Source organism: Xenopus laevis, chromosome 2L (assembly GCF_017654675.1).
Source record: "Xenopus laevis strain J_2021 chromosome 2L, Xenopus_laevis_v10.1, whole genome shotgun sequence".
Lineage (NCBI taxonomy): Eukaryota > Metazoa > Chordata > Amphibia > Anura > Pipidae > Xenopus > Xenopus laevis.
In genome coordinates, this window is record NC_054373.1 from 56166192 (window position 1) to 56180640 (window position 14449).

Sequence of the window (14449 nt, forward strand, 5' to 3'; positions counted from 1 at the left end):
ATTTTAACAATAAATGATTCCTCCCTATGGCATATCCCAGTAGCAAGAGAACAAGCCAGGTGGAGATGCTCTAAAAAAATGTTACAATTTGCTCCATTCGTTGTGGACATTCTTCAGATACTGCAGAGAACTGTATCATCTAATCTGTCAATGAAAAATTGATTTTACTAAAGCTCATGCAAAAAACACTATCAACGTATGTATCAAACTTTAACATGTACTAAGTCAGAAAGCGCCAAACTGAGCCGCTTCTGGGAAAGGGTTGAAAAATAAAACACTAAAGTATTAGACGAAGGGCACAGAATGCAGATTATTGGTTTTTCTCCAGCTGTATTTTGTACATAGCCAGAGAAAACTGCTTCAATCCACTCCTTCCTGTAGCTCAATAAAAGGAGAATTAAAACCTAAAAATATTATGGCTTAAAATAGCATATATAGCATATATACTTATTACAACAGCCTAAAGTTTCAGCTTCTCAATAGCAGCAATGATCTAGGACTTGTCACAGGTGGTCACCATCTTGGAAAGTGTCTGTGACACTCACATGCTCAGTGGGCTCTAAACAGCTGTTGAGAAGCTAAGCTTAGGGGTCTTTGCAGAAAATGAGGTTGGCTTGTCATATAAGCTGATGCTACAGGGCTGATTATTAAATTAGAAAGCTATATGCACTGGTTTCTGTGCTGCCATGTGGTACTTATCTGTATTAATTACTAATCAGCCTTATATTGTGATATTTATATTCTACGTGTATTGTATATTATGAGTGGGTCCCTAAGCTCAGGGACAGCAGCACAGAGCATGTGCAGCGAATCAGCAGAAAAGAAGATGGGAGCTACTGGGGCATCTTTGGAGCCACAGATCATTACTGCTTACTGTGGTTGCCTTGGGCTGGTACACAAACCCAAAACATAATGTACAACATTTCTAGCCTATTAGCTTTAGTTCTCCTTTAAAAGGCATGGCATTGGCTCGTGTGCAGATCAACTGAGCAGATTTTGGCACGAAAATGCATTAGTTGCAGCAAAAGCCGCTCAGAGTAACTGCACATTAGCCATTGCCATGCCTGTGGCGCTACACAAAATAGTGGAAACTACTTTTCGCCACCTGCATACAAAATGCAGATGAGAAAGATAGATTATCCTGATGATGTGTCCTTAGCCTAAATGAACAAGTCAGTATTTGTGATGCCCTGTTTAGAAACAACTGAACTAATAAGAGTATATTTAGGTGTGGGTTAAATGCACTACTATACTAATTTATAGATCTGAATCAGATTTAACCCAGACTACAGTTAATTTAAAAAATGTCCCTTTCATCATACAGAGAACTGAAATAAGCAACCTCAGCAAGAATCTGTTAACACAAGTTAACATCTAATACCCTGTTAAGTATTTACAATACTCTGCTTTTTTTGGCTCTATATAAGCAAAAAACAAATATGATAAAAATGTCCAAGAAAGGGATGCTGATATATCTGCACAAAACACACTTAAGGAATCACTGAAAAATTAATTGCCAGTATCTGGTTTGCATCAACAATGCAAGAAGGATATGTCAAAAATGATAAATCCTTTAAATTAAGATAAAAAGGAATGTGATTAAAAAGCTTAAAAATGGAAAAGTGATAAAAAAATTTAAATAAACATTTTTAAAATTACTAGGGATGGGTGAATTTTTTCGCCGCAAAAATGACGCCCATATACTTGTATGGTGTTGTGCGTCAAAAAAATGATCGCAGCGCGACAACCCATAGACTTTAATGGGTGTCGGCGACATTTTGCCGGCTGCAAATTTTTGGCGAACCGAAACGGGTCATATTCGCCCATCCCTAAAAATTACCAGATATAAATGAGTGAAAGAAATTATTGACTCCAACCAATAAATGCAAATACCTAAAATACTACCAAGCTATAGGACTGACTTTTCACTGCTAAGCAGAATTGTTAAAATTCTATATAAATTTTAAAAAAAAGTTGCTTACATGGCATATAATCATCTGCAAGAAAACAGGACCCTAAATTAATCCAGTCCCAAACTATGATTTAGCAATGAATGAGGATGCTCTAAAGTCAGAGATACATGAAACCACAGAAAATATTAACACTGAACAAAGCTTATGTGACTACTACAATGCAGTCAATAGTAATGGAGAGAAGCCCCTTTTCATTCAGGCTTGCTTCATGGGAATTCTGCCAGGTAACAGTCAATCCTGGAAAAAGCCTGTCGATTATGAACTATAGATAGGAGTATTGGTTGATGTTGGTTGGACTAAGAGGATATCCAGTGTATATTGCAGAACCCCTGGAGGCACCAATATACGACTGAGTGGCAAATTGGTGAGGGTATTGTGCAGAAGCCACATTGGCAGAGGTCAGCAGGCTGGGTCCCACGCTGACAGGGACTTGATGGACCAGTGTGCTAGGGTGAGTGGCAAATGTTGTATGCCTCGAGGAACCCTGAGGGGAAAACAGATGAGCTATTGATGTAGTTGACCCCAGAGACGCAGCAGTGGTAGGAGCATATGTGTACATGTGAGGCTGGCTTGTCAGATGGCTGGTAGCCGAAGCGGCTGCTGCAAGATGAGGATGCACAGTGGAATGTAAGGGGCTGCTGTGCTGGAAGGTGAACGGTGCCTGAGAGATTGGAGGGAGAGGAGCCACATAAGCCTGCTGCCTTCGAGAACTGGGGTTCATGCTTCTCTCCTGGGTTCCCATCATGGATGACTGCTGGTTCTGAAATAAAACAAAGTATGTTCATGTAATATTTTTTTTTCACCTTTTGATAAATATCCTATACAAGAAAAATGAGTTGGGGAGTACTCCTATTTTCACAAGCCCAAAGACTGAATCTACAGACTACCTGGACAAAAAAAATTATATTAAATAATATGGCTTCTATTTATACAGATGTGTACACCAGTGGTTGTAGAATACACCACTACATTAACAAAGTGCTTCACTGTGTTAAAGGAACAGTAACACCAAAAAATTAGTGTTTTAAAGTAATGAAAATATCATGTACGGTTGCCAAGCACTGGTAAAAAAACAGATCTGTTTGCTTCAGAAACACTAGTATAGTTCATATAAACAAGCTGCTGTGTAGCAATGGCGGGAATAGAAAAAAGGCTATATATGGCACAGGTTGATAACAGATAACACCATTGTATTCTCCAGAGTTTATCTGCTATCTGCTGCGTAATCTGAGCCTTTTCTCCTTTGAATGGCTGCCCCCATTGCTACACAGCATCTTATTTATAAAAACAATTGTAGCGTTTCTGAAGCAAACAGCAGTTTTACAAGTGCAGGGCAACTTTGCATTATACTTTTTTTTTTTGATGTTACTCTTCCTTTAAATTACACACTTATAATAATGAATGTGAGACCCTTGGCAGTCGGTAACTGCTAATTATAAGTATAGTTAACCAACAGCTAGCTACCCCACTGCCCACCATTAGATGCAATTGATGTTATTTGCCCAAAATAGTTTGTTTAATATATTACTGTTCATCTACAATTGATACAGGATGTGTTAACCCCAGAAAGCATATACTATAACTGAATAACACATTGCATACAGTAAGCTATACAATACAGGTGTGACTGGCAAATGTATTTCCGGTACCCTGCACAAAACTAAAATAAAAATTGAATGTGTAGTGGATTGTGATTGTCTGGTGTAAAAAAAATAAAAAACAACGGTGTAAATTTTCACTGCTTTCTAGGCCACGTTTGAGTCTAGGATTTCTCCTCTAACTGAACTTGTCCCAGTGATGTAAGGTCAGGCAGTGTAAAAAAAATAATTTACATTTTAAAGTGGTTTTACGGTACTGATTTTAGAAATTAGATTTTAGCGTTTGGATAGTGCAAAATCAGGTTTACAAATATCAACCAAGCATTAAATACTTTTGGTGCAAAATAAATTGCACACCTTTAAACAGAGCTCTATATGTGTATGAGTATTAATAGAAAAAAAAGACAAAATAAAAGGCTAAAATAGAATATGGATAAAAAAAAAAAGCTGTATTTTAAACACTAAACGCTTAGGGGTATATTTATTAAAGAATGAAGTTAGAGATAACCACAGTCCACTATGGGATTTTTAAGGGCGTATTTTTCAAAGGGTGAAAGTGAAAGTTCACCTTTGATAAATACGCCTTTAAGAATCCCATAGAAATGAACAAAGAGGCAGTATTTTACTCTAGCATCTCTAACTTAAATTTTTGATAAATATACCCCTTAATAGGTTCAGAAGGCATAATTTTAACGAGCCATGCATTTTATTGTTGTCCACAACAGATGACTTATTTTATATTATTAAGGGTGAAATTGGGCTACCATTTAAAGGGGTTGTTCACCTTCAAACAATTAGTTGTTTTCAGATAGATCACCAGAAATAACGACTTTTTCCAATGACTTTCTATTTTCTATGTGTTTTTCTAATATTGAAGTGTAAAGTGTCATTTCTCTCCTTCTGAAGCAGCTCTGGGAGGGGGGTCGCCGATCCTGTAAACTGTTCTAAATTGATACATTTAGTTGATACATTTCTTATCTTTGTCCCTGCTGAGCAGAATCTCTGGCTTTCATTACAGGCAGCTGTTAGAATTGATACAATAGTTGCTAATACTCCAGAGATGCTGCTGAGAAATGTATCAACTAAATGTTGCAAAATTGTAACAGTTCAGAGCCTGCACCTGAATTACTGAGCTGTCAGACTCAAACACCAGAGACAGGGACATTAAACTTTATACTTAGATTTTGGAAAAAACTTAAAAAATAAATAATGGAAAGTAATTGAAAAAGGTCTTTATTTCTGGGGAACAATCTAAAAACAACTGAATTGAAAAAAGTGTTTGGAAGGTGAACAACCCCTTTAAGCATTTTTTAAAAATCATCACACTTTGGCAGAAATTGAGGTGGCATCTATCATAAAAGCAATGTACAAGAAATTTAAATGACCAAAAAGAGTATAATGTAAATTGTGCCTAAGCTCAGACAACTGACAGCAGACCATGCTAGTGCTGTGAATGTGAAGCCATCAGGGTGATCTTCAGAAGTACAATTTTTCCCAATGTTAAAGGGCAATTGTAATGCTTAATTCTTTGTTGAGAAACTTGAAGCTACTGCTTTTTTTTTACTGGGCAGTGAACGGACTGGAAATCAGAAAGCAAGCAGCAAGTTCCAGAACACATCATGCCAACAAGGTGAGTGAGGTAGGGGGTTGAATGCCTGCCATCCTAAGAGGGAGTGTTTATTTTTTGGCATTTCTGATATTTGTGCAAAAACAAAAACAGAAGTATTTGAACATAATTACCTGGCTGAGGTTGAGCGGCTGTACTCCATTCAGCATGCGATGTGAGCGATACATACTTTGTGTGATGCAGCTGCTTGATGATTGTCCGTTTGTAGCAGTACAGGTTTTAGTTATCTTGGCAGCACCGCTTAGAACACCTGTGAGAGAGCAGGGGGGGGAAAATATCAACCACATATCACGGGTAGCAAGTGAAGCAAAATTCTAAGAATAAAATTGGTTTTCTGATAATTGATTGTATGCAGTTTGTGCAGTTACAAAATCTATTATGTCTTTAAAAGGGACTGGTTTTTAGGTATTAATCTGCAGTTAAAATGTATCATTATACCCTATAAACAGTATTGCAGAGGTGCCATTTTCTATAGACCCTTAACAGCAGTGGGAAACAGTAGACGTAGTGAGGACATTAAAAGAAAAACCATATGGCTGAAGAAAAGCGCGTAGAGCCTGTCCCCTGTCATACAGTTGCTGTGAACTCGACAGAAAAAAAAAAAAAACTGTTGATGGTCATTGGACTCCTGGGAGCCACACTGGGTGCCATGTGTTATATAGCCCAAGTGTCAAAACTTCAGTCCTGTCTTCTACAAGAGGAAAATATAACATTTGTATTGGGCTAAAAATTTATATAGTGAATAAAGTACCCCCTCTTGTAAAATATAAGGATATTATAAGTTACCGAGGAGTTTCATGACCATATAAAAACACGAGGCCGAAGGCCGATTGTTTTTATACAGGTCATGGAACTCCGAGGTAACTTATAATATCCTCATATTTTACAACTGGGGGTACTTTATTAATTATAATACACAAATTTTAGTGAGTCATGTGACAGAAATTACATCACTACTCACCGTTTATAACTGATGACATCACTACTCACCGTTTATAAGGATATCATTTACAAGATATTCATGGCTTTTGTGTATTATACATGAATAAAAGCAACTGTAAACGCTATGCGAGAATTCATTATAAAAAAGAGGCAGAGTTTCGAACTACACAAATATTTCTGATCAAACTGTATTGCAAGACTTACCTGTTAGCTGGGTATCCAATGGGCAGTCATTCATTTGACTTTTCAGTGGTGGCACAATGATTGTACGCGAGTTTGAACTCTGGCTGTGAGCTGCTCGGCTATTTGAAATACCAAACACACCAGTCAGTGCATTAACTGAAGAGTGGTGATCTGCCGGGTAAGGGCTGCTCACTGATGAATCTGAATCAGGAGAGTCATTGACAGTGACATAGCTGATAACATTGGATCGCAGCTTCATTCCAGAGCTGAAAATAAAAGTTAAATTTTTAGACACAAAACATCATATCCAAGAACTATGCCATCTGGGCTACACTTCATATTCCACAGCCAGTAGGTATTCTTCCACAGGAAAAGCAATTTTGTTGTTACAATCAGACCAGTAACACCAAAATTGAAGTTTGTATGCATGTAAATATAACAATGTTACCTTACACTGCTAAAAATTTTGAAACACGTTTAACAGTTCATATAAATAAGCTGTTTTAGGCATAGCAGCAGGCATTCAAGCTGAAATCAGCTGTATAGCATATAACGGACTTAGTTCTTACTAAGAATCAATTCACACTCTCTCAGGGTAATGGTACAAGGGATGCTTTCAGACACTATGTTTGAGTAGGGCAAAAATGCAGCAAAAGGTCCGAACACTGACTTGCATGCAAAAGTTGCCTGTAACAGTGCACTCCTGTAACAAACTCCAGGTAACTATTTCCTGGTATCCAATATACCAAAAGGTGGGGAAAGTCCCACCCCACAAGAGGAAACTCTCAGTGTGCACCAATTAGATTAGTAAGCACTAGGACTAAACAAGAGCACCATGGACTTAAAACTTACATTTTAAAATTATAAATTAGTTAAAAACCAGTGTATGCAGAATTTAAAACATATAGCACTCTCCCAGATGTATAGAAAATGTATTGGAAAATAGAACTATAACATTGTGGCCATGTATATTCTCCTCTTGGAGTATATTCGTTTAATTACAGGATCGGTTGCAAATCTCATGAAAATTCTTGTTTTATTCACAAAAAAATTTGCAACTTCATGTATGACTAACCTGGTCATTTTCATAGCTCATCCAGACAGCAAAATGTTCCTTATTTGCATATTAGTATTGATACATGTAAACATATTTATTTGTATATTCTCATCTATTTACTTGACAGGATTTTAAACATAAGAGGGGAATGATGGCAAAATATACGAGAGTGTATACAAGTAGCAATTAAATATATGCTTACAGGTAAGAGCATTCATTTCTGTAATTATTTTTTATTTACAGTCCCTGCACATGAAAAATCAGCTTTATGTGTAAAGTTTCAGCTAGAAATGTAGTCCGTCAATAGAAAAAATTCTAAGAGTGCTTGGAAGTTTACATGGTGGCAAAGTACTTTTCTGAAATTCATTTCAAGCTGCCATAACCTGTATTCTTAAAGGAATACTTACTTTGTTGGTTTATACTTTGTATCCTCCTCTTCATCAGTATCACTACGGATGGTTATAACACTGACTGGAGGGCTGGGCGTATCTGGAATAATGATAGGCTGTCGTTCTTGGAGAGGGAGAAGTGGGTTGTATGAAGAGGAGGCCTGAAATGGGCTGTTTCCAACCAGTGAATAAATTTGTGACGGGACAACATCCAAGGATAAGAGACCCCTACAAAATTAAAGCCAAACAAACATTAACCAAAAGATTGAACCCTATATACACACAATGTATGAAATTTTCCAACTGCCTAATCCACAAGTGCAATTGTACACTACCATGACTACAATTTAAGGCAATCATGGGGCAATGCAGAGTGTATGAGGCAAATTTCTGGAAACTGCCATTGCCCTTATGATTGCTCATTAAGTCTGTTACCTTCCAACAGGCAGCAAATACTACAGCTGCATTTACAACTAAAGGTACCAGTCGCTTCTGCTTCACAATGAAGCAGAAGGGTAATTTTTGTAATTTTATCACCTCCTATCTTGTTGATATAAAGCTAAGAGAAAGTGGAAAAAGTTGAAATTGACCAGCTGTATAAAGTCAAATGTATGCTATAACATTACTTTGAACTGCTTTGGGATGCCTGTTGCTTGTTTTTCTTTGTTGATGTGTTGCTATTCTGTTGCTGACGAACTACATGAGCCACTCCAACATTCAAGGGCTGGGCTGCTGCCAAAGTCACGTGGTTGGCCAATAAAGAAGGTTGCTGCATCAGTGTGCTATACTGATTCCCATGGGAATGTGCATTTCTGTTGGAAATAGGGTAGAAAACACTCAGAACTAAACAAGCCATTCACTGCACAAAATTCATTTTGATGCACCAACTGCTCTATACTTTTTAAAAAAATTTAAATCTATAAATTCTTCAACCAACATCAATGAAAATCAGAGTTGAAATGTAAGAAAAAAAATATTTTTTTCTGTTTCATTGAGCTTTTTGGACAGATTAATTTTTCAAACTCTACATTTGCTTCTAGACTATTAGAAAAACGTCCTCATGTAAAAGCAAAAGCTAATTTAGTTTAGCAAGCAACACTATACCTCCAGTCTGTAAGCTGCTGGTTATTCCCAATTGTCTCTGGAATCATGGCGGTTGGCTGAACAGAGTTGTGCAATGCTACACCAGGAAGCTGCTGCCAAGTAGAGGGCAGCAATATCTGCTGTGTTCCGCCAGGCCATGCCTGCTGAAAGAGAGTTGGGAGGGGAAGACACAAACAGACTTTTTCTTAACCAAGATTATGGAAAAAAATATTTATGCCAGACCGCCCCATGCACCTGCGGATTGTTGCCTTGCAGAGATAACTCTCATATATAGATTTAAAAAAAAAAAAAAAAAAAGAGAAATTGGTATAATGTATAGTACTGCAGAAAGGTCTGTTCTTTACTGAAGCCAAGCACATATACATATATATATTTATATTAGCGGTCTGCTCAAATGAAAATACATGAAATGCATTTATGGAGCAGTGTGACTTCCAAATTAGGTGACTGCATTCTAGTTTTCCTCAGTGCCCATTTAAAACGGATGCAGTAATCATACAAAAATATTGCTTATTTATTTAGTTACCGCCATGGGAGCTATTTGTAGATTAACTGGACACATTTTACAGGTCAAATCTATTTCTAGCAAATATAAATGTGATTTCTTTTTACAATAAGGCTAGCTATGCTTTAAGCTTGCAAGTTTTTTGTATGTGGTGTCCATTGGAATAAAAGTACAGGTATGGGACCTGTTATCCAGAATGTCTACTAGAAAATCATGTAAACATTAAATAAACTCCATGGTCTGGTTTTGCTTTCAATTGGGATTAATTATATCTTAGTTTGGATCAAGTACAAGGTACTGTTTTATTATTGAAAAAACGCTGCCTTCATTGAGTGCCTGCTCCAATCTTCCACCAGGCAAATAAATTCAAAGTGAAGAGTTTGTGTCCACAGCCTTACGCATTTCTTGATAAACACTTAAGCATAGGCTGTGTTTATCACAAAACGCGTAAGGCTGTGGACACAAACTCTTCACTTTGAATGTATTTGCCTGGTGGAAGATTGCCTTCTTTGCGTGCCGCTCCAAAGTTTTTTTTCGGTTTGTCCGCTCCCTGTGCTGAGGGCTCGGGGCGGTGCACCTGGGCCTCTTCTCTTGTGTGGCGAGTTATCAATTTGTACTTGCAGACCCTAAACTACTGATTTTATTACCGTTTTATTATTACAGAGAAAAAGGAAATAATTTAAAAAAAATTTGATTATTTGATTATAACAGAGTCTATGGGAGAGGTATCTGGATAATGGACTTTGGGATAATGGATCCCATACCTGTGCTGTTAATAGCAAACTGGGCACACTTTGAATTAAAGGGATATCTGCTGCACATTTAGCCAAATCAGTGAAAACATTTCCCCTGTATGCAGCTTGCCTCGAAGTAACAATAACAAAAAATCAGCGCTTTTCTTGCGGGGCCAAATGCATGGGCCCAAAATAATCCCATCTCTCATTCATATTTAAATTAGGGAATGCTTAGCAATTTATCCAGCAGGATAGAATGCTCCATGGATGTTGCCCGGTGGCCAATGACACTTAATAGCCCTCCATGGGATTAAATCACTGATACAGGATCTTAAAATTTAGATCTATTTAATTTGGTCCACCACTTGGTGAGGCAAAGATCCAAAGCACTGCGTATCTTGACAGCGCTATATAAATAAATGATGATGATGATTTGGCATCTATGTCAACATAGCAGCTTCAGGCTTTAGAAAACATATGAGCTCCAATGCAACATGAAACGGACCCGAATTCTGTAATATGAGTGCTTATATACTAATTCTAAAAATGTATACCAAATAATTCTAGTGCCAAAGCAAAAGTTGGTTTACTTGCATAAGGAAATAGCAAAAGAAAGCATCATTATGCAAACCGTAACTGGTTGTTGAACGAAGATAAACCTTCTGCAGCACAACATTTCTACTTCCATACAGAGAATTAAGACTGATTTATTTCTGCAAGCCACAGATCCACATCCAATGAATGGTACTGGCAAGAAGCCTTCAGACACAAAATTTGCAGTGTAAAATGTAAACAAACGTAAAGTTGCATGTTAAAAATTCACACATGCTTCTTTTCCAAAAAGCCAACACCTGCACAAGACAAAGCATATAGTTTAATATAGAGCAAGAACGGACATCCCAAACGTGATGCAGAAATCTGGCGTTCCAAGCGACGAACTGTTTTGACAAAGGAAGGACAAAATATGCAAAGCTTAGCAATGGATCGATGCAAAGCAGTAAAAGTGGTCTAATCCACGATATGCTGATTTATAAACTAAAGGTGAGCCAGTTAGATTACTTGTAAAGGAAAGAAGATCTTTGGTTTGTGCATGAGCCTGTCCGGCCTTGGACTGGTACATGTCACTTTAAAATAAAAAAAAAAAAAGAGGAAACTTTTTACAAATATGGCAAAAACCTGCACGTGTATCTGGCAAGAACAGAACAAACAAAAACATAACACACACCACAAGGAAATTATTTCAGTAGAGAAGGTTTTCCCAGTTTAGAATTAATAAAAACAAAAACACTATTTTGCTTTTTTTTTTTTTTTTAAAGGGGAACTTTCACGAAAATGAAAATGTAATATTTGCTTCAGCATAAAATTCTGTACTGTTTCTGAAATAATCCAGTTTATCTTTACTATCTCTCTCTCAGCATCTGTTTCTCCTCATTCTGTCTTCATTTAGGAGTTGTGTGTCAAATAAATCATCCAATATATCTTATATGGGGGGCTCATTTTACCTAAAAGATGTATTAGAGATCACTCTATTAAAATCACCAGAAATCCTGTCTCTCTACATGCAGAATTTGTGCAAAAGGCAGTTATTTTGTTTAATTTTGTTTGTACTGGAAACAGTTATTTGCAGGCCCGGATTTCTGGTGAGACCACAAAGACTGGGGGCCCTCAGACAGCAAGACGCCCAACCACATTCTAAAAAAGCGATAATCAGCAGCGATGCGGCACATGCGCGAAGTTGCCAGGCGCTAGGACCCTACAACGTGGCGTCCGCTAGGTCCATTCGGCGTGAAGCCACCTCAGGGCGCGGAAGTCAGGAATCCGGGTCTGGTTATTTGATTAAGCTCTAATACATCTTCTAGGAAAGGGAGCCCTCCCCCTATAAGATATATTTTATCACTCATCTGAAACCCAACTGCTGCATGAAGACAGAATGCAGAGAAACAGATGCTGAGAAAGGAATAGTGAAAATAAACTTGATTATTTCAGAAACAATGCAGAATTTTTAATGGATTATATTTAGAAAGTTTCTTACTTCAGCTTATATTAAATTTTCATTTTTTGTGAAAGTTCCCCTTTGAGAGTTAACTTCAGTCTACCTCCTCAGTGGCATCTTCCTGAATTTTGCAGTTCAAAATTTATGGCCATGAACAAATTTTCTTCAGGCATTTATTTCTCTCTGTTCTGGGCACAGTTCATTAGCAATTAAAAAAAAAGCACTTATATGGGAGGCTCCCTGCTCTTTTAATAAGGCATTCCATATGAGGGATGGAGATGACACTACTGCAGTTATTTGTGTGACCTAAAAATTTAGCCTCCATCACATTGTTCCATGTTGAAGTGATGGGTTCTGGTAGTTGAAATCCTTTGCTTTCCAGAGAATCTATGCAAATTTAAAATCCTGAAATTTTGTAAGCCTCCATAACACAACCACAACCTGGTTGTATTTTTTTCATAGGATGTTACTATCTGGCAGTACATATGGTGTTTACCTTGATGTGAATATGGTGGATTAGCAAATTATAAATTTATGGTTGAAACTATTTTATAATTTTATTATACACAACTCCTGCCTCATGTCTATACAATCATTTTTTTCAGCAGCACTTTTGCTATACTTTAATTAGCCTTGGTGTTCTCCTTTCAAACTTGATGTATTACCAGGTTTTAAATCTGTTCTGTGATTGATATATACAAGTTCAGCCAATTACCTAGGTGTGCAGCATCATATGTAGCCAAACATCCATCTATACTTGGCAATTTTTTTAAACAAATCTATATATACAGTAGAAACCCCCATTTTACGTTTTTCAGGGTTCCAGAAAAAAATGGTGGAAAATCAGGGAAATGTATTACGCATCAAATATTGTTGGGACTACAGAAAAACAGCAGGAAACTTAAAATCAGGGTATGTAAAACTGAGGTATGTAAAACTGAGGTTTCATTGTAAAATCTCTTAGAACCTAAAATTAGCTCACCTTTAATTTTAACAGAAAAAAGGATAATTTCAGCATCTCAAGGAAGCAGTATCATTAAGGCGACAGAGAAAGCTGCTTTATTGCTTCAGCTAGAGAGACTGTGGAAAGTTCTGCCATTTTGTATTTAAAACAAAACACTTATTGAAGGCAGATTAGAAAGCAGGACTGAAGCTAAACATAATACTGCTGAAGGTGCCAGTAATGCACTGCTGATAAGGCAACGGATAGCAACATTATTCAAGAACAGCAAGATGCATAGGACAGAAAGCAAGAACTGTGCAGTGCTCTGTAATTTAAAGATCTGAAGCTAAGCAAGAATTAGGCTTATGCACTGGACATGTTACTGTATTAGGCTTATGACAACAATCATCCATGCCTTTAAAGTTATGCCCGCAGCACACAATTCTTCTACTTTTAGGCCATTTTTCTGTCTTAAGCGACACTTTACTTGCTCAGTGTTCTCTAGCGTGCTTAAAGGAACGGTAAAAGCAAAAAAATGTAAGTGTTTTAAAGTAATGAAAATATAATGTCCTGTTGCACTGCGCTGGTAAAACGTATGTGTTTGCTTCAGAAACACTACTATAGTTCATATAAACAAGCTGCTGTGTAGCAATAGCAGAAATTGAAAAAAGGCTTTTGGCACAGGTTAAATAGTGGATAACAGATACCAAACCATTATGTTCTGCAGAGTTTATCTGCTATCTGCCTTTTCTCCTTTGAATGGTTGCGCCAATTGCTACATAGCATAGCAGCTTATTTATATAATTAATAGTAGTATTTCTAAAGCAAACGCAATCGTTTTACCAGTGCAGCACTACACTGCCTTATATTTTTATTACTTTAAAAACAATTTAATTTTTAAAGTAATATATTATATTACCCGCCGAATCAGCCACTTAAAACCAATGCAGGAACTTAAGGTCCGCAAGATTTCTCTTGCGAAAGACCGATTTTAGGGAAGCCCGACCAATCCTTCGAAATTATCGTGCAGTTAGTGGGATTCGAGCGATCGTACATCTTACGATTTTTCAGCCGACATCTGTCAGGAAATTGATCGGCCAGGTCAAAAAATCTTTGTCGTCCCAGTGCAATCTATCTATGTTTGCAGGGCCAAGCAGGCAGCTCCCCTTTGTTTTCCTGGCAAATTGGTCTTTTTAGTTGATGGTAAATTCGTACGATCGTTCCGAGAAGATTGTGGTTTCATGATCAGGATCTGATCTTTTAAAAATCTCAACATCTATGGCCAGCTTAACTGGCTAATATACAGGACCAAAATGCTGGCTTGTCTGACCAAAATATATAAATCAGTCTAGTTAGTAGCTTACATAAGTGAGGCAGTGCACAATATTGGGTTGCAGTTAG

General features: G+C 37.2%; 1 protein-coding gene across 9 annotated transcripts in view; it reads right to left on the reverse strand.

Annotated features, from left to right (window-relative positions):
- Positions 1-206: 206 nt before the first annotated feature.
- hipk1.L (homeodomain interacting protein kinase 1 L homeolog) overlaps positions 207-14449 on the reverse strand; it is a 51323-nt gene continuing 37080 nt past the window's right edge. For 4 of the 9 annotated variants that reach the window (XM_018245259.2, XM_018245258.2, XM_018245261.2 and 1 more), the window contains 6 exons: positions 8874-9016; positions 8396-8581; positions 7788-7997; positions 6345-6589; positions 5312-5448; positions 954-2733 (listed from right to left, as the gene is read on the reverse strand). In XM_018245259.2, coding sequence (XP_018100748.1) covers positions 2236-2733; positions 5312-5448; positions 6345-6589; positions 7788-7997; positions 8396-8581; positions 8874-9016 — 1419 coding nt within the window. In that variant the 3' untranslated portion in view covers positions 954-2235. 9 annotated transcript variants of the gene reach the window in all.